The 26,929-nt window shown below is 42.2% G+C and overlaps 4 protein-coding genes across 4 annotated transcripts; 2 read left to right on the plus strand and 2 right to left on the minus strand.

Annotated features, from left to right (window-relative positions):
- Positions 1 to 635: 635 nt before the first annotated feature.
- On the plus strand, positions 636 to 2,059 carry BCR41DRAFT_322183 (PQ loop repeat-domain-containing protein). The gene is made up of 3 exons (XM_022021466.1): positions 636 to 990; positions 1,103 to 1,261; positions 1,351 to 2,059. The coding sequence occupies exons 1-3, from the start codon at positions 799 to 801 to the stop codon at positions 1,999 to 2,001; spliced, it is 1,002 nt and encodes a 333-aa protein (XP_021881604.1). The 5' UTR covers positions 636 to 798; the 3' UTR covers positions 2,002 to 2,059.
- Positions 2,060 to 16,360: 14,301 nt separating this feature from the next.
- Positions 16,361 to 17,641, plus strand: BCR41DRAFT_305275 (Mechanosensitive ion channel-domain-containing protein; the record flags this gene model as incomplete). The annotated part of the gene is made up of 3 exons (XM_022020783.1): positions 16,361 to 16,978; positions 17,076 to 17,259; positions 17,367 to 17,641. 3 exons carry the CDS (start codon positions 16,361 to 16,363, stop codon positions 17,639 to 17,641), a joined length of 1,077 nt encoding a protein of 358 aa, XP_021881605.1.
- Positions 17,642 to 18,080: 439 nt separating this feature from the next.
- On the minus strand, positions 18,081 to 20,191 carry BCR41DRAFT_352943 (HAD-like domain-containing protein). Its single transcript, XM_022024044.1, has 8 exons — positions 19,984 to 20,191; positions 19,790 to 19,839; positions 19,594 to 19,684; positions 19,270 to 19,494; positions 19,046 to 19,154; positions 18,750 to 18,910; positions 18,513 to 18,651; positions 18,081 to 18,413 (listed from the first exon to the last, which is right to left on the minus strand). The coding sequence occupies exons 1-8, from the start codon at positions 20,140 to 20,142 to the stop codon at positions 18,214 to 18,216; spliced, it is 1,134 nt and encodes a 377-aa protein (XP_021881606.1). The 5' UTR covers positions 20,143 to 20,191; the 3' UTR covers positions 18,081 to 18,213.
- A 69-nt stretch (positions 20,192 to 20,260) lies between these two features.
- BCR41DRAFT_352944 (hypothetical protein) lies at positions 20,261 to 22,261 on the minus strand. Its single transcript, XM_022024045.1, has 3 exons — positions 21,981 to 22,261; positions 21,682 to 21,814; positions 20,261 to 21,537 (listed from the first exon to the last, which is right to left on the minus strand). Exons 1-3 carry the CDS (start codon positions 22,174 to 22,176, stop codon positions 20,388 to 20,390), a joined length of 1,479 nt encoding a protein of 492 aa, XP_021881607.1. The 5' UTR covers positions 22,177 to 22,261; the 3' UTR covers positions 20,261 to 20,387.
- Between the last annotated feature and the right edge of the window lie 4,668 nt (positions 22,262 to 26,929).

A 26,929-nucleotide genomic window follows, 5' to 3' on the forward strand; every position in this document is an offset into this window, starting at 1 on the left:
CGGAGCGCTGACGAGCCATAGTAACTACTGCTGTGGTCGCAAATGATCTGTTAATAACTGTAGCATGTTGGATCAAACAAAAAATCAAGAGTTAGAAAACCTTTTTTTTCTTTTTTTTTGTCAGGATTCCACTTTGTTAGGATTTGTGTGCGTAGCTCTGAGTAAAACATTCCAATGAACCAAAGTTAGTTGCTACAGTTTGTTGCTGGTGTAACTTGCCATTCCTGACGGAGGCTACTGCTCCCAAAGTGGATGCAGCGACGCAACGCTGCCACAACCCTGTAGATGCCATGTAGAAACTATTATTATCCTTTGCTCAGCGTTCAACCTCGTCTTGAGTGGAGTGGAGTGGAGTAGTCAGAAAATAAATGAGATAAAAAAAGAATATGAATTTGACTTCCAATGCTTCACAAAGGAATCAGGCTAAACCCGAAAGGTTGAAGACAGTTGTTTGCCACTGTTTACTTGCGTTGATGAAAGCCACTCCTTGGATTGGTCACGTGGTACCATGTGCCCTCCTTCTAGGTCCAATTTTGTCATAATTTTGATTTCCAAACAGAGATGGCGTGATTGAGCAGTTGGCCTTCGCCCAACTGACAAATCCATGTCGCGAGGATACTTTTCTCAAAGACGCTCTTCTCTCTCCTTCACGATTCATTTTTAGCATCGCCTTCTTTCCTCTCCTCTTCCCTGCTGTCCTACATTTTCTGCAAATCATACCTGTTCTCGACGAAGAAACACAAATAGAACCATTGACTGACCCTTTAATTTCACACTTTCTTTTCTTCCACATACATAATGAATACCATTGACACCGCTTCCTCTCAAGGGTTCGGATCCTTAATTTCTCATTTCATTGGCTGGGCTTATTTCATTGCCTGGTCTGCCTCTTTTTATCCACAAGCCATTCTAAATTACAGACGAAAGTCCGTGCAAGGATTGTCTTTGGACTTCATTTACCTCAATGTATTTGGTTTCTTGTGTTATTCGGTATGTTACTGGGGAATGTTATTTTACTGCCTCCCACATTTTTATGGCTCTCAATAGGACACATCTCTCACAATACCACCGCTGCATGTTGCCTGAATTCAATCTCGATTAGATCTTCAATCTCACCTTTTTCTTCAGCTCAGAGGTCCAAGAAGAATACAGGAAACGTAATGGTGGGCAGGATAATTTGGTTCGCGCCAACGACGTCTTTTTTGCTGTCCATGCTCTCATCCTTTCTTCTTTGACTCTCTTTCAGACATTCATCTACAAGGTATGTAGAAAACAAACTATACTATTATGTCGCTATCACAAACAAAACAAAGGTCTAAAAAACACATGTCTCAATAATTGCTTATTTAGCGCAATGAGAGTCAGAAGATATCCAATCCTGCTAAGCTCCTCGTGATCATCTCGACATCTGGTGTGCTTATTGTTCTTTACTCCGTTACCATACGATCATCTCAGTGGATTGATTTGCTTTACTATCTCAGCTACATCAAACTCGGCATCAGCTTTATTAAGTACTGTCCTCAAGTTTATCTCAATTATTCCGCCCAGTCCACAGTTGGATGGAGCGTTCACAACGTCTTACTAGACTTTACAGGAGGCGTCCTCAGTATCACACAATTGATCCTGGATGCTGCTCTATCTGGTGACTGGTCAGGAATCTCGGGTGATCCTGTCAAGTTTGGCCTTGGATTATTGAGCATCTTATTCGACTTAGTCTTTATAACTCAACACTACATTTTTTACAGAAATCGTGAAGACTTTTATGCACCATTGTCTATGGCCGAGAACAATGGTAATAACAATAACAATGGCATCAACTGCAGGAGATATGAGGGCAAACAAAAGGCATTGCTGTTACCCATTCACAGAAATTATCTGAGCACTCAGAATCACCAAAGCAGGATGAAAAATGGGTCGACTACGTCTCGGCCTGCGAGCATGAGAGACTTGGAAATGGGGATAGAGGGCACTGGCTTGAGTTTATCTTCGTCTCAGCACTAAAGCCTTTTTTCTTCTCTTCTCTTCCTCGGTTTCTTCTTCTTGAGTTCCTACTTGTACCATAGCAATTGTATAATATTATTTCCTAAAACAATCGGCCACACGAAATTTTTTCTACTTTAAGCCCTATATCTAAATGCCCTAAAGTATTATGGATCTATATCTTGGTATTATGTCTGTCACTGTGTTGGCTACAGGAAGGATTCGGCACTCCTGTACTGTAGATTTCTATGAAATCGTAAACCCCCATGTTCATGTGAACACTGCGACCCCCAGCTTGAAGGGTTTCATTTATTATACTTTTAGCCTTCAATGATCCATTGAACATTACTAAAAAATTGCTCTCCTCTTTACATTTGCTTCCTACTGCTTCGCGCCCTAACCTGAAGCTACAGCTGGAATTAATTAAGGAAATAATCCTTAGCCTTCCCAACCAAGGATAAACTGACCGTGATGATCTCTCAGTCCCTCCACTATCGGTATAAATGGTATATGATAGCAAGGAGCTTCCCAAAATCATGTTTCCATCAAGAAAAGAGGTGGACCTTCAGAAAATTCTAACGATAAAGACTTTTTTAGCCAGAAAAATGCAAAGTTGAAGATTTTTAACTCCATAGAAATTTGTCTTTTTGATAGATGTTCACGTTCATCCGGAACTGAATATAACTTTTAGTTTTTTGTTAGTAGCGGAGAACCGCATGAAAATTTGCCCTCGACCTTTTATTTTCATGTCATGTCTTCTTAGCCATTCAACACTATAAAACTGAAAAACAAACTTGCATAGAATGCGTCCCATTCACTGAAATGGGCCGCTTTACAGTGCCCATAGGCCTAGTTATGCCTCATTGGTAGGCCCCTTCCAGGTGTTGCGCGACTATTGCCACAGCCCATCGTTGTGTTGACGCAAAAGCACACAGTGAAAGAAAAGAATCACCTCATCCTTCCTGTGATTGTCAATTACCGCAATTCTAATAAGCTAGACAACAAAACCCTGTCTGTGGCGGGCAGAGCCAAGCGAAGATCCTAGGCGATACCTATCACGGTGCTTTATTGCTCAAGGGTAAAAAACATCAACTATCATAAAGTATATCCATCGCTCCAATTTGTATATATGGCGCACGTTTGTGGCTCAGTTTCATATCGCTTTTAGATCAACACTGTAACCTGCTGCTCAAAGTAACCAGAGAGTTTGTGGATCATGTGGTAGGCGATTGAACGTGTTGTGCAGAACAAAGGACCCCATTTGCCGATCAAACTAAGCAGCGCAATGCCTCGGTAACGTTTGCTAAAGGCCTATTCGCGATTAGGAGCATGAGCAAGCCTGTACGCAAAACTGCGTGTGCTCCAATTGAAGGAGGCAATGGGGTTATATTTTTTCATGGCCAGACTTTTTTTATTTTTTACATCCAGGCACATACCACCAGACAATTGCTGCGCCATTATTGGTGCTTTCTCTGTTGTAATTCTTTACTCATGAACTTGTCTGCTGCCACTAATAGCTGACATCGTAGTGGGCCCTCTAGTGACGCGTCCTTCAGCATCACTGTCAGCATTGGAGTCGTAAGTGGTAGGTGGCACTTGATGATCATTACCTGATGCAAGCTGTTGACAAACTGGTGCGTAAAATCATACTCACACAGGCACTGTTATTGATATATCCGGTGCGGACGTCGTGTACCTCACGTATTGCCTCTGTTAAGTCTCTATACCAATGCCGAGTTGATTTCTTAATCCCAAGATGCAACCTTAAGATAGACCAAGGTACAAGAACTTTGTCGTTGCCGGTAATGACTCCATTGAGCTGGCACATGTCGCCCTTGCATAGCGCTTGTTGTAACCAATTGATAGCCAGTAAATGTCAACACCACGTCCAGTATATGAACTGCATTGCATGTACTGAGCACCTAATGGAGGTGTATGTCTTGAAGACACAGGAAGACGATGCTCTGCTTCGTCTAACAGTCATGGCATAATCAATTAGGCCCTCATCAAATGGGTCGTAGAAGTGTAGTCAAAATTTGTTCCTCAGCCTAAGCATCTCCGAAATGATGAAGGCTGTAAAACTGTCAATGATAGAGAAAACTCTGTAGTGTGCCTTTGACAGACCAAACTTCTATTTAACCAAGGTAGTATACTGAAAAGTAATTCCAACTACTTTCTTGGGAGACAATATCGTAGTTATAATATCCATGATTATTATTATTATTTTTTCTTGATAACAAGGCCCAGGGTCATGGGATTTATTTTTTACACTCTATGAACAAAATGCTCCAGAAACTATAGTCAATAAACAGATATTACTGCGCAAACGGCAAGAGCCGCTGCATTCATGATTTCATAAACGCTGACCGCCGTGGTTGGTACTCAAAATCCACCTTACCGATGTGGCCTGTTACGCGCAACGTGACAAATTATCCGCTATCCATAGTTATCAAAAACTTCATTCCACCCAGCCGCTCCATCACGTCTAGTTTGGTTTTCCCAAGGTAACTGTCCCGGACTCGGTCATCCGCGATCTTGTAGATCTCTTTTACATTCAGCTTCTGTCTTTGTCTGAGGGAAGGGACAAGGAAATCATTGCTACTACGTCTGTGCTCCCCAACACAGTTGCGTCCTCTAGCGCGTTTGCTCATAGCAGTGATTCCGCGAGCCTTTTCCCATTCAACGGTGACTTTACACCGTTTGTTCCAGATTTCTGTACGACCGAATTCCTCTATGGCCTTGACGAAGCGCCCTGCCATATATGTAGCTATCCTTGTTGTTGTCTTGAAGCCAACTTTCCAACTCTGAGCAATGGACTTGGGCGTAAGTCCATGGTAAATGTCCTGCACAAACCAATCTGGTGTGTGCTCTCTCTCTTCCTCATCATCGCCGTTCCTATCACCATGGCGTCGTACTTCTCGCACATCATCGATATGCATCTCCATTTTTTTTTTTTCCTGTTAACAAGAACCCACAGAGGTGAGGAATTTTATTTCATAATCTCGCTCTAAAGTAATGATATCGCCCTCAACTATGAAACAAGCGAAACTCTCAAAGTTCGCACGGGATGGCTGTGAAGAGCCAATTCGTATCCATGTTTTTCTCTACCAATGTACACCGTGATCGGTACTCGAAGTCCATCCTTCCGATGTGGCCTGTTGCGCCCGTGAAAAGCCGCGGAGGCTGGCGTGCCGACTCTAGCTAAGGACGACTTTTAATTTTTTTCTATTCGATCAAATCCACTGGCATGTGGACCCAAATCTTGCGGGATTGGTCTGAAATTTCTACTTTGGACTCCGTCAAACTTTGTGATCATCGCTGTCCTAGTCAAGTGGGTGGATGGGGGGATGTGCTGCCAGATGTACCGCTGGTTCGGCTGGGGGGTGGAATATATACCTAAGACATGTGGCCAGCCAGGCGACTTAGGGTAGTGCACCCACGATCTTAGCCTTAGCGGAGAACACTAGGCTGTCTCGGAGAGAAAGTATAAAAACTCAAGCAAATCCCTGACCTGGCACATGTTTGTTTCACTTTATGTGCCTTAACCAGGACTCGAACCCGGCCCCTGGGCATCGATATGCATCTCCAGAGTTCCCCAAATGTAGTCCTCTTCTGCCGCAGTAAAAGTTGGCTTTTTTTTTTTTTTTTTTTTTTTTGATAACAAGGACCCTCAGGGTCATCAGCAAACACACTGCCAGTATTGTTACTATGACCACGGATTCACTTTACCTCAACTGAACCTGGCCTGTCGTTGACGAGTGGTAAACTACTGCTCAAAGGCGCCTGGGATCCGGGGAAATCCTTTGTTAAACCATATAATCTCTAGATCAATGATCTTCAAAAAAAAATGCCTTTTGAAGGCTTTTGCCGTAGGTTCGGGGCTGTAGCTCATTTGGTAGAGCGCTCCCTTCGCATGGGAGAGGCACTGGTTTCGACTACCAGCTGCTCCACTCTTTTTATTTAAGATGGCAATAAGCATTTTGGCTATGATGATGCCGATGGAAAGGTGTTTTTTATGCTTTGTCAAAGTGTTAGACAAACATTTGGTGCAAAAGACATAAAATTCTAGTTTGATGAAAATGGGCTCTTCCAGATGCAGTAATTTGGGCACCTTAAATCAATCTGCTCCGGCAAACCGCAGTGATATGCAAAATAGAAAAGTCTTTCAGATCATCACCAATTCTTGGGATCGATAAAATATAATATAGCCCGTTTCATTTGGTCACGATACCTTATATTTTTTAAATTGATTGAATAGACTCAAGCGAAAATTGAATTGTATTGAATAGCAACTCTAAATCCGATGTCGTTCGCTACTTGCAAGCTTGGCTCGCTGTCCTCTATTTGCACGCCGAGCGACGGAAGAGGTCAGTGGCTTTGACGTTGAATAACTGTTATGCGTCACTATGTTTTGCTTCCTTACCTTCACTCTAGCTCTCACGCAACACAATCAAACATGATGATCGTCAAATTCACAGAGTTCCATCAAGTAAGTAATAGACTATCTTTTTTTTATCATTTACCTGCGCTTCCTAATTATTTGTGAGTAATCTCTGGTTTCTTACGATGAATAGACGCGGAATCTTTCGATCCAATGAGAACATCGCAGCTTCCTTCTCCCTTTTCTTTTTTTTGACCTTGGAGGTCGTTACAAGGAGACGCCAGATGTTCTGCTGATTCGAACTGGCCACTACCCATAGTGGGGAAACTTTTTGAGCAGGTCTTTGACCTTGTGCAAAAGTTTCAGCCCTCCGGTTTTAAAAAGATTCTGTCAAGCATCTGAGTCTTTTCTTTTTTTTATATTTTCTTTTTCTTTTTCTATGGCTGCTGAGGGATATACGAAGGGACGCCGGATGCTCTGCTGATTCGAACTGGCCACTACCCATAGTGGGGAAACTTTTTGAGCAGGTCTTTGACCTTGTGCAAAAGTTTCAGCCCTCCGGTTTTAAAAAGATTCTGTCAAGCATCTGAGTCTTTTCTTTTTTTTATATTTTCTTTTTCTTTTTCTATGGCTGCTGAGGGATATACGAAGAGACGCCAGACATCTCACTGATTCGTTAACTGCCCACTATTTATAGTGATGGAAACTCTTGGTCTTTGACCCTGGTTTCAGCAACCCAGTCGTATCGAATCTCAAGGGTTCTGGCTCTATTTCTTTTTTTTTTCTATTTTTTTTTCCCCCTCCAAGACATGGTTCCGCCTTGGTTCTTGCTATCTCCTGCCAGCTCGCCAGGTCTGACCACAAGTTGCCGTCTGTTCTCCGTCGCGGAAAATGGATAATATGATTATTTTTTTGCATGGTATTACAAACGCAAGGCCTTTATTCAAACCTACAACATGCAACTCGACATCGAGACCAATTTTAACCATCATATATACTCTGAAGTAATATTAGGCCAACCAAGATTTTACCCATTCGCACACTCGGATTCTTAGCAGCTGTCGGGCCGCGGTTTTTGTCGAGGCGTGGATGAGGATATCGTGGGCAAGACTCTCAACAATGTTTATATTTCGTTGGAATAACAAAAAGCATCAAGCATTAAAGTCGAATAACACAATAAACAATCCTAAATGAAGCAATTTATTCTGATCTCTTGCGCTTTCTATTGATCTGGAGGTAAAAAGATGGCCTCACCCATGTATGTTTCACCTCGTCTGTAACCCTCACGCGCTCCCCGACAGCTTCCTTGGCTTTCAAGTAAGCTGTCTTTGTAGTCTCCAGAATTGGCACTGCTTCCGCAACCACGCTAAGGCTCTTCCTGCCCTTGGGCACTTTGACCTTGCCCAATAATCTGGGGATATAAACGGCTTCGTAATCTAGGGTCATCACGAAGATTTCCATTTGACCATCTAAAGCGTGAATTAGCACCACTGTCTCCGTTTAGGTTTCATGGATCGTAAAAATATACAAGAGTGTAACATACCTTGGACAAGCAGACCCAGGACCGTTGGGTCTTTTACACCCTTGGCGAACAAGAGATCTAGTGCCAGCTTCATTTCAGAAAGTAACTTCCTGAAATCTCTATCAAGGAGCTTTTTAGAGGTTCCTGGGGGCTTCACCTCCACTACGAGTAGAGGCAGGCCGTCGACCATAACCAGGTTATCTGGTCTAAAGCGCTCCGTATAGTATTTCTCCGTTGGGATTCTGCTATCGCTGAAAGCGGAGACGTGTTATACCAAGAGTGAAGAAATAACATGTGAATATCCTGCAGAAATGAATGAAGAACAAAGAACTGACAGATCTACTACTCACCAGTATCCCAAAGTCGATGCGATGGCGCAGATGTAGGGCCTGACGTAGAGCGCGCTGTACGTCGCCTCGTTTTTTTTTATTTTGCCAGGCGACTCCCAAAACATCTCGTCCTCGCCAAGTTTGGTGAAAATGCTCTTGAGCATTTCACTTGCTCCTTCCTGACCCTTTTCAAGAAAGGCGCGATACTCGGAAGCAGAGTTCGACGCCTTTGCTTTCTCCACGCAGAATTTGGAAAAATCCAAATCCTGCTCACTCAAGGCTACACTGGTCTCTGTAACCTTGAAAAAGCGCTTGAGTTTACGACGCCCCGCCTTTGAAAAATATTTTTCCATAAACTCTTTTGTGAAAATGAAGTTTATGGAGCTAGAAAACACAGTAAGAACTGTATCAGCGTCACGGCCTTCGGTGTGTTCTCAAGCAATGAAATAAATGGTAGTAAAAAGCACTCACAGAATATCATGTGGAGAGAGGAGCGTTCCCTGGCGCTCTTCCTCAAGTTTAATGAGTTCTTCTCGTACCTCCATGAGGGGAGAAGATACATCGAAACCTCCGTTTAAGACCAACCTATCGGTGACCTGACTACTCCTCTCGCCTTCCCCAGTGAGGTGGTTGATAGGCTCATCCGCGTCAGACTTGTTAGTCTTGTCAGACTCGTCGGGCTAGTTGTTATTATTTTTATTAATATTGGATCATAATGGAAGTAAACATTGGTTCAACGTTAAATTATTCGACACATACTTTCAGGTAATTGTTGATGTTTGTTTTTTTTATGCCTTTTAGTAAGGCACGTAAGTTCTCCTTGTAAATGATGATCAGGACTGAGTCATCTCTTCTTGGTCGCGCCGCCCTCCTGATCTCACTGATAATTTTGCTGAAACTGCTAGCTTCACGATCCACGCCGTATTCCTTGACGGCCCATTCGACGAAATGGAAAAGGGTAAGATCTTTTGGGCTTGGCCATTTGCCAATTGGAAGTTGAGATATCATAGTATCCAAGTCAACCTTGACCTTTTGAGGCTTCTGAAAAATTGTGCTGGTGGCCATTTTTGTTTGGTGAGGTATTTATGAGGTTTGTGAAGAAGTTTTGTGTGAAGCTTTGTGAAGAGTTTTGTGAAGAGGTTTATTAGTATTGCGAAGAAGTTCAGAGACCTCTTTTTATCTGTGAAAGCGACAAAAATATAACTCCTAACTCCTTTGTGCAACATGAGACAATGCCCCGCCTCTGGGAATAAGTGGACCAAGCTTACCAGATGAAATCAGGAACATTTGTAACGACTGTGCTAAATGAATAAGCAACATGGATGGAATCAACAGAGTAGGAAATCAATGCTTTAAGACTGAGGTGGACCACCAGCACATGCTTTTTATTAACTTAGTGGCGGTAAAAACGGGCTGAAGGTGAAGCCGGCATTGAATTATCGTCTTCCTCCAATTCATCAGGAGCCAAGGATCGAGATGTCGGGATAAGATCAACGTCTTCTTCAACTTCATCAACTTCATCACCAATATCACCATCTTCCATGGGCTCAATTAAGACATTGTATCGGCCTCTGGCAGCACCAATCCCAAAAAGCCTGTTGAATGTGGCCTCGGAAAAATCAATCGAATGAAAAATTTGTTCCAACTCTTCCTGCACCTCGGCCGTCTCGAATGTCTGGCCACGAATTTCCTGCATGTATCTGTAGGCAAAACTAAGGGTTTTTTTCCAGGCAGAAACGAAAGTTTTAACTTGAACATTTCGGAAGACTTCCTTCAGCATCTGGATAAGTTGATCGGCAGCCATCGATCCGGATATCATGTAAGCTACGCTGTTTTTTATAACGCCCCAGATTAATTCAATGGGCTGGGGTTCGCAATGATAAGGAGGTGTCCTAATAATCCAGTGGCCCCCATTCTCTAATGCGATGTCCCAGACCGTGTACCGTGGCTGGTAATCAAGGGTCCTTATATAAGCAAGTAGTTCTGACTTGCTTGGCGTTCGATCACCGTTAGAACCGGGTGGAATTCCAAATTGATGAGATATAAGCCATTCCATTATCTCCGATTTCTTATTGGCGGCCGTTGGCTTCCTATCAGGGCAATGGAAATGGTACCTGGCACCATCCATGTGTATTTTACAAGGACCGAGATTCATCTTTACCAGACTTTGGCAAACCGTCGTAAACAGCTCTTCGAACACCTCGTGGTTAAAATGACCATGATAGTCATGATCATTTGCAAGAATCTGACTATTGGGCTGCATATGATCGGCGTTTCCCTGAAGAGATGCCTTGCTGTTCGCCGCCCAGATGTGAACACTGTTCTCAACAAACTTCCCCACCACCTTCTGTTCGTCACGGTCGTAATAGATGACAAATGCAGCGAACATGACGAGAAGTGGTTGCCGAGATGATTCACACACAATGCCTCCGTCCCGTTCTACCCATCGATTTTTTGAGGAATGGTCCAGGTGACAATAGGACTCATCAAGAAATACCTCTGGCATCATAGGGATTAAACCATCGTCAAGCTCCACCAGGTTCTTGAAACGCTCTGTGAGGTATTTCAGTCGGTATTGCACAATGTGAGGTGCATCGTGCATAAAGTTCCTTCGAACCCCCTTTCCCCAGTAAAAGTTACTTGCATGTAGGTATCGATGAACTGTTGACCTTGACGTCCTGATACCATGCTCATTTCTGAGCTCATTCACCACTCGTCCAAGTGTATTCGGGATACCTCCCAGATTAGTTCTCCTGATGATATCCGTGATATGTCCCTGGAGCACTTTATCTTTTGCTTGTGCTTTACGGCCACGTCCCACACCCTTGTTGGGCAACTTCAATACCCCTGTCCTTGAGTAGTTGATAGCTGCTAGACAGGAATGTGCATTTACCCCGGTAAGCTTAGCCATCTGCACACACTCTTTCATGCCAAACGATTGTCTCATCCATTTTTGAAACTCTGGCGGCGCATTGCTGAGCTTTGCGTAGATATGTGCGATTAGGCGGTATTCCTCCTCCGCTACGGTTGTCTTACTAAGTCGTGGCGGTGCATGAAGACCACCTTCATCCATGCTGATGAGGAAGGGATTATCATTCTCATGTTCTTGAGAAAACATGGATTGGTTGGACTCTTCATAAATAAAAGACTCGCTTCTCCGGCTTGCCTGTTCCGCACTAAGTTCTTTGGGGATTAAAGAAAATTGTGCTGAAGACATTGTAAAAATTTTGCTGGAATGTGAAGGAAGATAAAAAGTTGTTTATTATTTGTTGTCAAGAGGGAGCCCTTTATTGAACCCCGCCATAGCCGTCACTAATGTTAGGCCTTCAGTGTATGACCTAGTCTAATGATCGAGATCTACAACAGCAAGAAATTGAATACTTCAGCAGCTTTGTGAAGAAAACGCTATCGATGGCATACAGAAGATATAGCCTTTCTTACCATGATCACGCAGACATGTGTGCCATTAGCTGGCATAATTGCAGTCAAGTTTTGCATAATACATGATATATATAAATAAATATTAAGGGTTTATCGAAAATATGCAGCTTTATTGCCTGATAATTCTTGTTGCGCAATTCGAGTATAATGATTGGTGCTTTTTGTTATTCGACTTTAATGCTTGATGCTTTTTGTTATTCCAACGAAATATAAACATTGTTGAGAGTCTTGCCCACGATATCCTCATCCACGCCTCGACAAAAACCGCGGCCCGACAGCTGCTAAGAATCCGAGTGTGCGAATGGGTAAAATCTTGGTTGGCCTAATATTACTTCAGAGTATATATGATGGTTAAAATTGGTCTCGATGTCGAGTTGCATGTTGTAGGTTTGAATAAAGGCCTTGCGTTTGTAATACCATGCAAAAAAATAATCATATTATCCATTTTCCGCGACGGAGAACAGACGGCAACTTGTGGTCAGACCTGGCGAGCTGGCAGGAGATAGCAAGAACCAAGGCGGAACCATGTCTTGGAGGGGGAAAAAAAAATAGAAAAAAAAAAGAAATAGAGCCAGAACCCTTGAGATTCGATACGACTGGGTTGCTGAAACCAGGGTCAAAGACCAAGAGTTTCCATCACTATAAATAGTGGGCAGTTAACGAATCAGTGAGATGTCTGGCGTCTCTTCGTATATCCCTCAGCAGCCATAGAAAAAGAAAAAGAAAATATAAAAAAAAGAAAAGACTCAGATGCTTGACAGAATCTTTTTAAAACCGGAGGGCTGAAACTTTTGCACAAGGTCAAAGACCTGCTCAAAAAGTTTCCCCACTATGGGTAGTGGCCAGTTCGAATCAGCAGAGCATCCGGCGTCCCTTCGTATATCCCTCAGCAGCCATAGAAAAAGAAAAAGAAAATATAAAAAAAAGAAAAGACTCAGATGCTTGACAGAATCTTTTTAAAACCGGAGGGCTGAAACTTTTGCACAAGGTCAAAGACCTGCTCAAAAAGTTTCCCCACTATGGGTAGTGGCCAGTTCGAATCAGCAGAACATCTGGCGTCTCCTTGTAACGACCTCCAAGGTCAAAAAAAAGAAAAGGGAGAAGGAAGCTGCGATGTTCTCATTGGATCGAAAGATTCCGCGTCTATTCATCGTAAGAAACCAGAGATTACTCACAAATAATTAGGAAGCGCAGGTAAATGATAAAAAAAAGATAGTCTATTACTTACTTGATGGAACTCTGTGAATTTGACGATCATCATGTTTGATTGTGTTGCGTGAGAGCTAGAGTGAAGGTAAGGAAGCAAAACATAGTGACGCATAACAGTTATTCAACGTCAAAGCCACTGACCTCTTCCGTCGCTCGGCGTGCAAATAGAGGACAGCGAGCCAAGCTTGCAAGTAGCGAACGACATCGGATTTAGAGTTGCTATTCAATACAATTCAATTTTCGCTTGAGTCTATTCAATCAATTTAAAAAATATAAGGTATCGTGACCAAATGAAACGGGCTATAATATGGACTCCTACCATTCTGTGACCGAAAACCAAGCTCTATAACTCTGGTAAAATGAAACTCAACCTTTATTTTAAGTTTTCAATGTCAAGGGGTAAACAGTATCCACCATACTCTAAAAATGACATCATGGCTCTTATCAATACAGATTTTGACACATAATTTCAATCCTCTGATGGTGATGAGTCGCTTTAAAAATGGGAGTATTTTTACAAGTGATGCTCGTGAAAAGTGTATATGGATCATGCCATTCAAATATGAACGCAGGACACTTCAAGTTGATGGATACCAGAAGGAATGATTGAAGGTTTATATGACCTGTTGCACAAGCAAAAAGCCCTATCTTACTTGTTCAAAAAGGAGCACGCTTACAATTTTACAAATGGCACTAAGCGTTGACCTAATAAAACTTAAAAGCCTTATTGAAAATTAGGGGAAATTCTCTTCAATGCTCCGAGTATTTTTTTTTCTTTAATGGATGTGAATAACGCTTGTTCACTTGTGTCGATGATCTATAGCATAACATATCCCTGTCAGCGAGACAAAGGAATAAAGACATTTGCGAAGAAGTACTTTTTTTTGGACATCAACAGTTTTGTCACCACTATGTCCGCGAACTGAGCTCCTCTGTGCCTTTCCCCCTACCCATTATTTAGAGGGAGATGACACTAGCCAATGATGGCAATAACATTTGCGGTTACAATCAGACATCTGCTCTCATGGAGTCATTGGCTACAATGGTCCGGGTTCCGGGATACCTATCCTCTGTGGACTCAACTTATATCAACGTTGGTATATATATATTATACTATTCTCTGCACCCTTTTTTTTCACTCTTTTCTTTTGAACGAATCTCATTCCTATCCATCATTCACCACAACGAACAGAATCAAATGACTCATGCTTCAGTTCATTGTATGAGCCTGCAATAAATCCCCTGAACATAATACGATTTTCTCTCTCTCTCTCTTTTTATCTTTTATTCTTTTTATAATTGAATCCGGAATTTGATTTTCTTCCACCGTGTCTGCATAGCGACATTTCACTGGTACAAAAACCTCTCCTACATATTTGTCGAGGCTTTCCAACACGGTGCCTGGTTGCATGACATCGAGACATAAAAATTTACTCTTAATCTTCTCTATTCGTCAATAAATAATTGTTTCAAATCATGAAATTCAAACGTCAAAAAGGTATGTGACATTTTCAGGAACGGCTGGGTGTCGTGCAAAGATCGTCCATTTCCACAACAAACATTGGGGAAAAAAATGCACTAGCACGACAGTGTTTAGCCAGACGACCATGCGTGAGGTGACCCAGATCAAAAAAGACAGAAAAGACAAAAGATATAGACAGTGCTGAAAAGCAACATGATCAACCACCACGACCACAGTCGTTTCTATTATTGTAAAATGAACAGGTTCACATTTCTCTTTCACTTTCCCCCACGCTTGCATGCGGCTCATAATTCTTTGACCAGATTCCAATTGGCATGGGCGCTGATTGTCTGACGAAAAAGGATTTTTAAGCTCTGTGCTCGAACAAGTACCCGCCTAGTCTCTGTCCTAGAACACACTAGTGCGATAAAGACACCACAAGGCACCGAAGAAAAGGCCATTGGAAGGAGCTAACAGAATGCTGACTAGCCTACGCTTTTAAATCCTTTGTCTCTTCTCCTACTTCCTCAATTTCTCTTTCTTCTTTTCTCGTCTGTTCACTAGATATACCAATGATAGCCAGCTATCCTCCACCTGTCGCTCCTAATGACCCTTTAAACAGTGGAGCCCGAGCTCCTCTCCCACCTGTCTCTGAACATGATACCCTGCAGACAGAACCAAAGGTCTCAGGGGCATACACACGGCCCGCCCTCGCCCAAGGCGGGATGGTACCACCACTCTCTTTTTCAAACACACTCAACTCTCATAGCACTCCGTCTTCTTTTGGTCCATCCAATGCACCATCTTTGCCTGGGTCCACTAAAATCGATATGGAGCGGATAATGAAGCAAGATGAGGCTGCCATGAATGACTTTGTGCCTCCCAGACAGGCCATGAACAGCGATGAGTCTGACTTTGACTGGGATGAAGACATCAATATTGATGAAAGCGGCCAAGTTATTAAAAAATCAAAAGAGAAGAAGCAGTCCAATTGGAGAAGGCTGTCGCCATTCTTAAGAATGGTGATCATGATATTGATCGGATGCCCTATTCTTGCTCTGCCAGCCATTTTGGTCACCTTTATGATGTCAGATGATCCTCCACTGCCAGGCCCGGATGACGCAACCATGCTGCATCCTGCTGTTCCCAAAACGATCATCACATTGATCTTTGTGTGGCTTTCGTTCATGTGGGGCATCGTCTTTTTAACAAATTGGGGTATCGATATTGTTCCAGTAGTCGTTGTCCGTTTCTCTTCATTTATTAGTAGTCTCCGTCTAGAAAACCTCAGGTCCCGACTGCTGGTGAGTTGGATTAAAAATAGTAGTTGAATATTATCGTAGCACGTGTGACCCTGCAAAACCGATATCATGAACCAAAACCTTCGTTCTTAATAACCTAATAACATTCATTCCTCTTTTTCATGCTTACTCACTGAATCAAAGATCTTTGTTGCCACCAAAAAGTACTTCAAGTTTCTGTTGGCGTCATGCTGGGCCATTGGATCCTTCGCATTTTTGTCCAAATCACCATACTCACGCGCAGACGAAAAACTTAACCCCATCTTCATTGAGGTTCTGGGTTCTATTGTCGCAGGTTGTGCATTGGTATTCGCCGAGAAGATCCTGTTGCACATGATCTCAACCAATTTCCATCAGATTGCATATGCAGATCGTATTGCAGAGAACAAGTACGCGCTCTCTGTTTTGGATCGATTGAGCACCTCCAAGAAGAATATCAAGAAGGTCCGCCCCACCCACAGTCGTCATAACACGGCTGATAATATTGGAGATTACAACTTTCCTAGCGGATACCGGTCTGGATACCCCTCCCGATCCAACAGCATGGAGGCAGCTCCAGGAAGCGGTAACGGCAACACATTCAGTAGCAACAACACCGGATTCCATACAAGTAGAAACAAAAGCAATAGCAACAGCAATCATACGACTGATAGTAATGAAGCAGAGATTCTCTCAGATACTCCTAATGAAATGTTGCAAAAGATGACGGAGGCAATGATCCTGAGTAGCACACCTATGACAAGTCCTACGGAAACGAATGGCAGTAGTCGCAACTCGATCTTAATTTCGAATAATCGCTACAGTCATCAACCTCGCAGCCACCGTAATAAGCCCAACGAGAATATTTTCCGCGGGATTAATCGACGCCTCCATGGCATCGCGCTCGCCAACAAATCCTCGCCCGCCAAGGATATCGGGTCAACCGCAAATGCTAAACGGCTGGCCAAGACATTATTTTACAACCTTCAGAATAACACTGATGAATTGATAGTCCAAGATTTCTATCCTTACTTTGATGATGAAGAAGAAGCCAAGCGCGCGTTTATGATCTTTGACAAGGATAGTAACGGCGACATTTCCAAGAGCGAGATGAAGGAGAAGATATTTTATGTTTACAAGGAACGAAAGGATTTGCATACGTCTCTTCGTGATTTATCACAGGCAGTGGGCAAGTTAGATATCATCTTCTTGACCATTGTTGCTGTGATTTGGCTACTGATTGTCCTTTCTATCTTTGGCAAGGATATTGTTAAGAACATGTTGTCGATCGGTTCATTCTTGGTTGCACTCAGCTTTGTGTTCGGAAACTCGCTCAAGATTTTGTTTGAGAACATTGTCTTTTTATTCATCACGGTAAGAATTATCATGTGTTAATTTGCGCCGAATCATCAGTGCGGGAAACGTCTCTGATCTGCTCTCGTGTTTGTTTTTCAACTCTCATACAATATAGCATCCTTACGATTCCGGCGATCTGGTCTGCATTGATGGATATGACATGTATGTCCGTGAGGTCGGACTTAATAGCACAACATTTGTAACCTGGGACGGCAAGCGAATGTACTTCCCTAACAACATTATTAGCCAAAAGCCCATTCATAATGTTCGTCGTTCACCAAACATGACCGATAAAATTGGTAAGTACTTCTCATGCATACTCTTATTGAAGTTTCTTCTTTCCATTTTTTTTTTCTAAAATAATTTGCTCATTCTGACTTTTGAATCTTTTTCTTATCCTCTATAGTCCTCAATATCGATTGCTACACACCTCAGTCCAAGATCCTTGAGTTGCGTGCAAGAATGCGTGATTACTTGATCAGAGAGAGTAAGGACTTTTTGCCGGATCTCGAGATCCAGATTCAGGAAATGGATGCTAAGCTCAAGATCAGTATGTGTATCGAGCACAAGGGTAACTGGCAAGACTCTGGTCGCCGTTGGGCACGCCGTACAGCTGTATGTCTTAAGTTATTTTTTTTTATCATTTCAAGATTATTTTTGGCTTACTTTTTTATTTTTTGACTAATAACATCATACAAATGATCTTTATCTCCCACTTTTAGTTCAATTACGCGCTGAAGGAAGCTGTCGAGGCAATTGGTATCAAGTACTATGCAGTGCCCCAGCGCGTCGAAGTTTACCAGGGTGAAGAGCTAGAGCGATCAAACGCGGGTGCAGAGGACCAAATCACTCTCGGAACAAACTCGCCTATAAGACAGTGTTCATCTGAGCAAGTTGCTCGTTTGTACCGCCGCCCAACATTTAATAGGCCTGCTGAAGGAGGGGGAGGCGAGTAAAAAGAATCTAGTGATAATAGAACATTGGATTCCAATTTCTCTCTCCATTTCATTGTTGTACATAGCATAGAAACTGCCTCTGATAATTTTACTGAAAGCGAATAACATTTACTAATATTTACCAGTGATTCCTTTTTGACAATAAAAAGCAATTGTTAGATGGCGAACTTTCGTAAATAGATCATCGATTATTATGAGTCTTAGTCTAGTCTAAAAAATATCATCAGTCTATATGAATCTATGAATATTCCGGGTTGTCTCTAGTTGAACATTGGTTTCATCACCTTTTGATTGGGTTTAGAAAGGGTGTTCCTTCCTCATTTCTCTAGAAATAATCCACCGCACTGCGTCTTCAACATCATCTACAACTGCTGTAGCAGGGTGGATATGATGGTTTTCTTCACCTTCTGGCCTGAATACACCTGTCCTGACTAGTACAGATTGCCATCCATATCCATTTGCGCCCGCAATATCTGCATATGGGTTGTCTCCGATAGCTATCCGTGTATTTAAAAAATATATAGAGTAGTAAGTGTGTATACATTTTTAAAAAATCATCTAAAGACTATGTTCATGTTATTTTATGTGTTTTTTACCATAAATCGTTCTTGGATAGGGCTTTCCAGTGGACATATGAACCAGCGTGAGCTGGTTGAGGACAGACTCTGCATACTGATATGTCGAAGGCATGGGTTTACCAAATAATGTGTACTCCAATTTGTGTCCTGTCATATCCTTTCAATGAAAAAATAAAATAAAAAAGTACTTTAGACATTTCGATATTTCATTAATATTTCGAATAACTTGTCAAGTTCATATGTAACATCGTATACCTCATATATCCTTTCTAGGCATGTTCTAAAAGTACCCTGAGCAAATCTTGGATTAGGGAATTCGTTGCTCCAGACCAGATCTGAGTTAGAAAAAAAGAGTGGAACACTTTGCTTGGTTGTGTGAAGTTCGGCCAATGTCTTGTGGGAAGTCAAGCACCCGTCTTGGAAACGTAATTAAGTAAATGGCAATAACAAAAAACGAACAAAAACAAAAAGTTTAGTCATTTAGCATCACAAAGACAGAGTAAGCTTAGGAAGCTACTCATATTTTTAAAAAGAAAAGGGTGTATGCATGCCTTTTGAGACCAGAGCGTCCAACATAACTTGTAGATCTCTCCCCCAATCTACCGAATCATGAAAAACCATAATTGCTTCTACAGGCCGATGTACATTTTGAAGGTATTTCTAAAGGGGTAATAGGCGAAGACCTTAAAGTTAAGCAAATCATCGAGAAAAGGAAAAAAAAAAAAAAAAGAGCTCGATTCCGCCTCACTGGTCAAAATTTTGTTACATTCATTACCTCTGGTAAAGGTACGGATCGTGCCTCAATTGCGGAACTAGGAGACACAGATGGATAGACAGTATGAACTTCCTCGGGAGTCACAATGTGTTTAAATCCATAGTACTCTGCAACATGTCGACAATCCGATCCGTTGCCCCCCACGACTAGTATATTCTTGCTCTCGAATTGTGATACAAGTGCACGCATTGGTGAGTGAGAAAGGATCAGTTGCTTGGGTGAGATCTTGATTTATCGCCATAAAATTTGGGCAAAGTAAAGTTAGTCACAGTGTTATATTTAGTTTTTGTTTTCACGTCATCTAGTAAAAATAATTCTACTTACGTGGACACCAATCTTCTTGCTAAGCTGTTCGGCCTTGTCGTGTTCCTTAAGCCCTCCGCCGTTAGTCAGAAAGATATGGGGCACGTTATTGCTAAAAGCTCGGTCCATTATTTTCATGTCAATTCATGTTTATAAAGAATCGATTGTGTGATGTCCTCTGATCACATTTCTTTTTATCCAATGAATGGAGACTTACAGTTTCAACAACTCTAAGGCACGGTGAGTCTGTGGTAGAACTTGTTTGCCCTATTGTAGTATTAAGCGGATAACATAGTGTTGAATGCCGTTGAAATGTCAAGTTGTACAACAGTTAGGGGTTTCTACATTGGTGATACACACCCACATTTCTTCTATAAAAGGTATTAAAAAAATTGGTATAAATGTACTCACCTTGATGAGAACACCATCAATGTCTAAGACGACATTATAATGCGCCTGAGGAACAACACTAGGGTTGACATTAGCCTGTGTGTGTAAGAGGCGAGTGCATTCTAATCTTGTCCTGAATGCGTTCGAGGTGAATGCACGAATGGGAATCCGTGAAATCATATTGCACTACTAAAGGAAGTTAAAAAGTTCGAGCCTTTGTAGAAAGAATGAGAGTGCAATTAAGAAAGGAGAATGTAATACAGCCGTCATTAATGGTGACCACATGGTGACTGTCTGTCCCTGAACATCAATTATATTTTAATAATTTAGTTTATTCTCGGAATGTCGATATTATACAAGAGAGTGCCAATCTGCAAATGTAAAAAACAAAAAAGGGCAATGGTGTGTTGTGCTATTTGGCGTGTTTACAACTCGTCATGCTCAATATCCTCAGTCTCGGGCTCCGCAGGAGCGGACTTCTGCTCCTCAACCTTGACGTCGACCTTGTGGACAGCATTATTAGTAATAAAGCTGACAATGTCCTCCTCGCTGCGATTACCGTCGTAGTCAATGTAGTCAGTGCTTCCAGCCTTACGGAACTTGATGGTGGGGAAACCTTGAATCTGGAAAGGAGTATCTACGGGAAGGTCGTTAGCAGTGGCATCAAACTTGGCAATCACGATGTTGGAGCCCTCGTAATGCTTGCCAATCTTCTCGTAAATGGGGGCCAAGTTCTTGCAGTGACCGCACCAAGGGGCGTAGAACTCAATCAAGACATCCTTGTCAAGATCTTCAACAATGTCCTTGTAATTGTTGGCAACGACAACTTTGACAGGCTCGTCATTCTTCTCTGGGATGGGCTCGGACTTGATGGAGGGCTTGACAGAACCATCCAGAACACCCTGAGCCAAGGTCTTGATATTCTCAACTGAAAGTTCACTTTCCTGATCCAAGGGAAACTTGGCGCCACTATCGACGTTCTGGATACCAAAAGCGGGCCAGGACTCCTTGAGATTCAAGTTGACAGCGTGGGCACCAAACTTGGTGGCATCAATGTAAACAAAGTTCATCTTGCCCTTCAACTCCTTGGCAACAGCCTCGAGATCTGCGCTGTACTTGGTGCGCTGCTCCTCGTTGGAGAAGAAGTAATAGGCAAGAGGAAGGCCAGATTCCATGTAACTGGCGTAGTTGTCGGGTCCAATCTCGTCCATGATAGGAACACTGTAAGTCTTGATGAATTCTGTCAGAGACTCTTCAGTGAAGTCACCTTCCAAAAGGTTCTTGCCTTCGTCAAACTTCTTGTAGAGCACAATGCCTTCACCCTTAATATCGGGATTTTCCTCGATGACACCGAAGATGAAATCATCGCTGTAGGCTTTAGCAACCTTCTCCAAAGTGGCTCGCTTCTTAGAGTCCTTGGGGAGAACACCGACGATAACAACCTTATCAGAAGTAGAAAACTCAGCAAGCTTGTCGGTAGTGATCTCAGAGACTGCAGGAAGCGATTTCTTCTTCATGAAAGACACGAGGCCATCAGCCTTGCGAGGTCCACCGTAGCTGGTAGGCTGTCCATCCCTAATAGGATTAAATAGATTAAAGCAAGAAACACACCAAGGATGTGCGTACGAACTTGTTAGTATTGTTGAGATCTAAAAAACAAACGCTGCCGCTTCAAATAGGCTCCTGTCATCATAAAATTGTCAAAAGTTGATGGTTTACCTGAACACCATAATAGTAGGGTAACCTTGGACACCGTGATCCTTGCAGACGTCAGTCTCAACAGTGCAGTCAACCTTGGCAACTGGGATGCCAACCTCCTTGAGCTGAGTGGCAGCGATCTCGTACTCAGGAGCTAAGTGGAGTGAAGCGAAAAATAAAAGCAGGTGGTGAGGATGCAATGAATAAATGTTGAAATGCGTCAGCTTTCTTCTGTTTCCACGAGCGTAGCTCGCTTCTAAAACTGACGCGGGAAGTAAAATGTAAAATACAATGGGAAAAGGGCAAAGGCTAACACGTACCGAGAGCCTTGCAGTGCCCACACCAAGGGGCATAGAACTCGACGAGGATGAGCTTGTTTTCTTTGATGGTGTCAGAGAAGTTCTTAGCACCAAGGTCGAGGACATCAGACGCCTTGGGAGTCTCTTCGGCACGAACACCAGCCATCATGGAGGTGGCAGCGAGACCGACAAGAGCAACAGCAGCAGAAAGACGCATAGTTGATATGATAAGGGTATGAATAGTCGAGAAGTGAAAGAGGAAGGAAGGAATGGATGAGGAACTGAATGAGAGAAGAGATGAGAAGAAAAAAAAAAAAGCCAAATACTAGGCCTTTTTAACAAGCGCGCTGAGTGGGAGAAGCCCTTATTCGTGATCCATTTCGTTTATCCCTTTTTTGATTTGGGAATATGGAACAACGCTTAGGTTGGAACAGCCAGTGTACGTAAAGTCTATTTTAGCCGCAGTTTTCATTTGAAGGGAGCAGCACAAGGAGCATATTCTCACACGTACAAAAACTTCTACATCCAGCTAATAAGCCTCTTTCGCGTTGTCCGCCAATGATTGGCTACTGGGACAGAATGCTCGGGCTTGCAAGGACCAAACAAGGAGGCAACCTCTGTGCAACCCAGTTCGTGCGTTGTCGCAGAACGACTGGGCCACTGTCCACTAGCCGATTTACCAAAGATTCCTGTGAGAGCCCTCACCTGCGCATAATTGGATTAGGTAGATGTAGATGCGAGAAGCGGTTCTTGTTATGATTATTGAAGCCGGGTATTTTCAAGCTATTGCAAATTTGCACTCGATGAGTCTGTGCTTGCTTTATAGGCTAGCCGTGGGGTCCTGCACGTGACGATAGAATCCAAGAATACCATCCATGTTCGTAAGATTGCACTAATAGAATCCTTTCTGGTAACCTATTCATGCAGCTCTCCACTGTATCCTTAGGCTGGTTACCCCCCAATCCTGACGCCGCTAAAAAAATGCTCCACAGACAGGTGTATCAAGGCTGTGCAACTTTGCTGATATTTTTTTCTGTGGTACAAAAAGTGGTGTTTGAATACCTTTTAAGTTCATATAATTTTATTCTCAAAAGACATTTGAATGGCTCTTATGGAATTACCAAAACGTGGTATCAGAAGATAGGCATTTGTGGCTGGCACTAGAACATGGGTATTTATGGGATGGGTTTGGATCTCGGCTACTCGGTCCCAACCATTTGTAGTGTAAGGGTTTTGTTAGGTTGCAAGGGGTATCCTTCAATCAAACTATAAAGCGTTTGCTTGAAAATGATATATCAAAGCATACGGACGAATGAATCTGCAACTATCATCGTCCCCAAGCTTACGCTGTTATAGAGCGAGCTATGGATCATTACTAGGACGAGTTGTGCTATACTGGTGACAAAATGACAACACTAATAGAGGCAACAATAAAATCGTGATAATTGCCTACTTTTCAGGCTAGCAAACCAGCCATCCAATGAAAAAAAAAAAAAAAAAAAAAAAAAAAAGACTTTTTTTTTTTTGCATCCCACTCACGCACGTTTTAATCGTTGAATATGACCTTCCTCTTTGACACGATTTGAAGCAATTTTCTTTAAACACGCAGAACATCACTTGCGAGAGCTATACACTGGAGAGAGGAAGCGGACACCTGGAAGGCTTTTTGCTTGCCTATGGGACGACTAAATGGTAAAGAGATTTGCAATCAAAACAAAGGGATGATTAGAGGCTTGATCTCTTTTTCCCTCTCCATTCCATCCTTTTTAGTCCTTGATATTAAAATGCAATTGAAGCCATCCATTGTATTGTCTATTGACATCAATCTTAGATTCTAGCAAAAAGTGAACTAGCTGTGTATAATATTAAATCTTGACACAAGGGTGAGCAACAAGGGACCATACGTATTTTTTATAGGCTCGTCACCAGTCTGAGGTGGAAGCTCAGGTGCGAACGAACGCGCTGCAAGCGAAATTGCCTATTGAGGCAATTTGTGGCCGCCTTGCAGACACTTCTCACGCAAGCTTCCCTCTCTGACTGGTGACGAGCCTAGATTTTTTACAGGTTTGGCGATTAGAAGTTGTTACGGGGCATTAATAAAGCAAATCAAAAAATAAAAAATTCATGCCGGAGGACAAGTGGACAAGGATATTTTGTACAATGAATGCCAGCACAAAAATGTATAGTTTTGCTTTTTTTTTTTTTTTTCAATGATGGAGGAGGAACCCTGCTGTGTCCAGGATTGCGCTCTCAGGCCTGGCCAGGGAAAATAGCTGTGCTTCTGTCATCATGTATGCGGTGTAGCATTGGATAAAGGCAGTGAAATATGTAGGATTTATTTGGCGACTTTGGTACAAACATGTATGTTTTACATTGATAGGCTTAACCTTGGAAGTACTACCCTTCTTACCGCAGGGCAACACTCTGCTCTTACATATATAAGTATATCAAAAAAAAAAAAAAAAAAAAAAACGAGCTGATTGAATATGGCAGAATCATTACCAAGCAATGTATACTGTAAGATTTCCACGGCTAGTAAAGCTATCTAAACTCACTGTTGAATTCAATGACAACAATAAATAAACACTGATAGCCGCGCTCTTTCTTTGGGCCAAGGTATACAAAGAAAAAAATCGTGGCGACAAACGTGAAAGGAGATTGGGGTTGTGTGTATAAGATGTCAAGGAATATCTACGTGTATTGTTCTAGGAAATGATGCGTAGAAGCTGTCTTGTTGTCCAATCTAAATGAATAGCGCATGTGCTCTATTCCCAAGGTCACAGGAGACGATTGTAGTGCAGTACGCTCAGATGGAACAGCAGCATAGTCCATGTGTATGCTTTTATGAAATTTGACATTCCGGCTCCCACTATCAATGGATTAACGCTAAAGGATTCAAGTAAAAACTGAACCGAAATTGACGGATTCTTGCGCCTCATGCACAAAGAGAGGAGCATACAAGGCATACAAGAAAAAATGTATTTTTTCTTCCCCCGCTCCAGAATATTGTAGCACACAAGCCATGCAAATGTTACGATGTAGTTCAGGCGCTAGCGTAGGCATGACTTTGTACGACCAAGGAAACAATATCAACGTTATCGGCAATAAATAAAAAGATGATCGGTACCTGAATAAAAGGTTGTTGTTTGCACTAACTATGCATGACATGGTGAGTGGGGCCAAGGAGTTAAACACGGATGATATAATTCCACCGATGAAAAGAGATATCGGCGACGCAAAAATGCGGGGAGGTGGCGCTTACGCCATCGAATGCGTGCAGGAGATAAAATTCCAGCAAGACATTGGCCACCAGTGAGATGTTTATTATTTATTATAAAGAGTCTGTATAGCCAAGGGTTACATCTCAATTCAAATATGTGCGCTTGTATGAATGGGTTTATTGGTAGTGGCCTTCAGCATCCTGCATATAGCTTACAGTATCCCATAAACATAGAACCGATAAGGTATGAAGGCTAGTGCGCAAAGTGAAGATTAATAGCGAGCATGAACAACTTGGTGGCAGCTTACAAAAAATATATCCGAGCCCTGTATCCAAAGGAAATGTCCTTACTGAATAGGACATGAAAGTAAGGGATACCAAAGCGTATGCTTGTTGATCTATCGACGCGATATCTCGGAATAATTGCTTATTTGCCAATTGCTCAACTCCGAATACTGCTTACTCTGGTAAACAAATCCCAATCATCTTTCTGAACAATACATGAAATCGAACTCTCGAAATGACCCATTTCTTCGAAGCTGCAGGTCGAGGATGGCTCATACAAAGAAAGTAAACAAAATTGGCCGATGGTCATCGCTAGGCAGACAATCAGTCCGATAAACGATTGTCTTTACACATGGTCCTACATCGCATCATTCACATTCCTTCTCGATTTGAAACCTACCAGGTGTTTTTGCATTCGATTCGATCCTTTTTATTTAGCATAGTTTGTTTCCCTTACTAAGAGCACTGTAACAGGGCGTGGATAGGTTCTATATTATATCACTATCATTCTTGATGACGTTGCTTCCCAAGTTGCGAGGAAAAAAAAATAAAGTTGACATACGAAGAATAAGAACGAGCAGAGAATTTGGATCTGTATAAATTATGGCCCTTCTACATCCGCTGATGACAAATAAATAGCCGAAGTGGTAGTGGAACACATATACCGGTTTTTTTGGGGTCAAAAAGGTTGTTGGGTTGGACATTTGTCTGCAAATTGTCTTGTTCCATGTTATTAGTACCTAAAAAGGAACCAACAAAACAGCAAACAAAAAGCTCGTCTGGCAAATAACGACATCTATTCGGCTGAGCAAATCAAAAAAGGGCCAACAAAGGCATGCAGGTGACAACACATGCACATTTCAAATAAACAAACAAACGCGCTCTGACACCTTTTCTCCCTGTTTCTTCACACAATTTATATGCAAACGGCATTCTCTGTGGGGTCAGATGACATCAATAGTTTCTTACCATACTCTGGAATGGCAATAACAAATAAGGGAGCAACCATATTGATAAATTCACACAAACACACGCATACATCATGAGACATATATTCATCTCAAAAGGGTACATTTCTTCTTTCCTTCCAATTGAAGGTCCAACAGACGAGTCCATGTTGTTTTAAAAGATCATATTCTAGTCATCATTCTTCCGTGAGGAGTTGAAAGGAAAAAGCGCCTTGATCTTTGATGGCAAAATTGATCTCAAAGACAAATGCTTACAAACAGAGGGCAAAATGTACGGCCCATTATCCATGTCCATTGTCCATTGTCCATGCTTTTCCAAACTAGAGAGAAAACTTGATCCATCTGTACCGTTTTTGGCATACGTGTACATTCGTACAACCATGGTGTCCCCCACATTTTTTTGAGGCAATGCTAGCATTGTAAAAAAAGAGCACCAAAGAAAATGCTTGAGTTTGCTTGTAAAGTAGGAAACAGATCGCACTAGTTTCAATACATAG

Source organism: Lobosporangium transversale (genome assembly GCF_002105155.1).
Source record: "Lobosporangium transversale strain NRRL 3116 chromosome Unknown BCR41scaffold_17, whole genome shotgun sequence".
NCBI classification, from domain to species: domain Eukaryota; kingdom Fungi; phylum Mortierellomycota; class Mortierellomycetes; order Mortierellales; family Mortierellaceae; genus Lobosporangium; species Lobosporangium transversale.

Bases quoted from the DNA above. Each gene is read 5' to 3' on its own strand.
- BCR41DRAFT_352944 (XM_022024045.1), bottom strand. From the start codon at position 22,176: ATGCGTCTTTCTGCTGCTGTTGCTCTTGTCGGTCTCGCTGCCACCTCC. The intron at 21,815-21,980 runs GTACGTGTTAGC...CACTCCACTTAG, and splicing joins TGGGCACTGCAAGGCTCTCG to CTCCTGAGTACGAGATCGCT. The intron at 21,538-21,681 runs GTAAACCATCAA...TAATCCTATTAG, and splicing joins CCTACTATTATGGTGTTCAG to GGATGGACAGCCTACCAGCT.
- BCR41DRAFT_322183 (XM_022021466.1), top strand. From the start codon at position 799: ATGAATACCATTGACACCGCTTCCTCTCAAGGGTTCGGATCCTTAATT. The intron at 991-1,102 runs GTATGTTACTGG...AATCTCGATTAG, and splicing joins TTGGTTTCTTGTGTTATTCG to ATCTTCAATCTCACCTTTTT. The intron at 1,262-1,350 runs GTATGTAGAAAA...TTGCTTATTTAG, and splicing joins TTCAGACATTCATCTACAAG to CGCAATGAGAGTCAGAAGAT.
- BCR41DRAFT_352943 (XM_022024044.1), bottom strand. From the start codon at position 20,142: ATGATTTCACGGATTCCCATTCGTGCATTCACCTCGAACGCATTCAGG. The intron at 19,495-19,593 runs GTAAGTAGAATT...CGATAAATCAAG, and splicing joins GCAAGAAGATTGGTGTCCAC to ATCTCACCCAAGCAACTGAT. The intron at 18,911-19,045 runs GCATGCATACAC...TACGTTTCCAAG, and splicing joins GGACGCTCTGGTCTCAAAAG to ACGGGTGCTTGACTTCCCAC.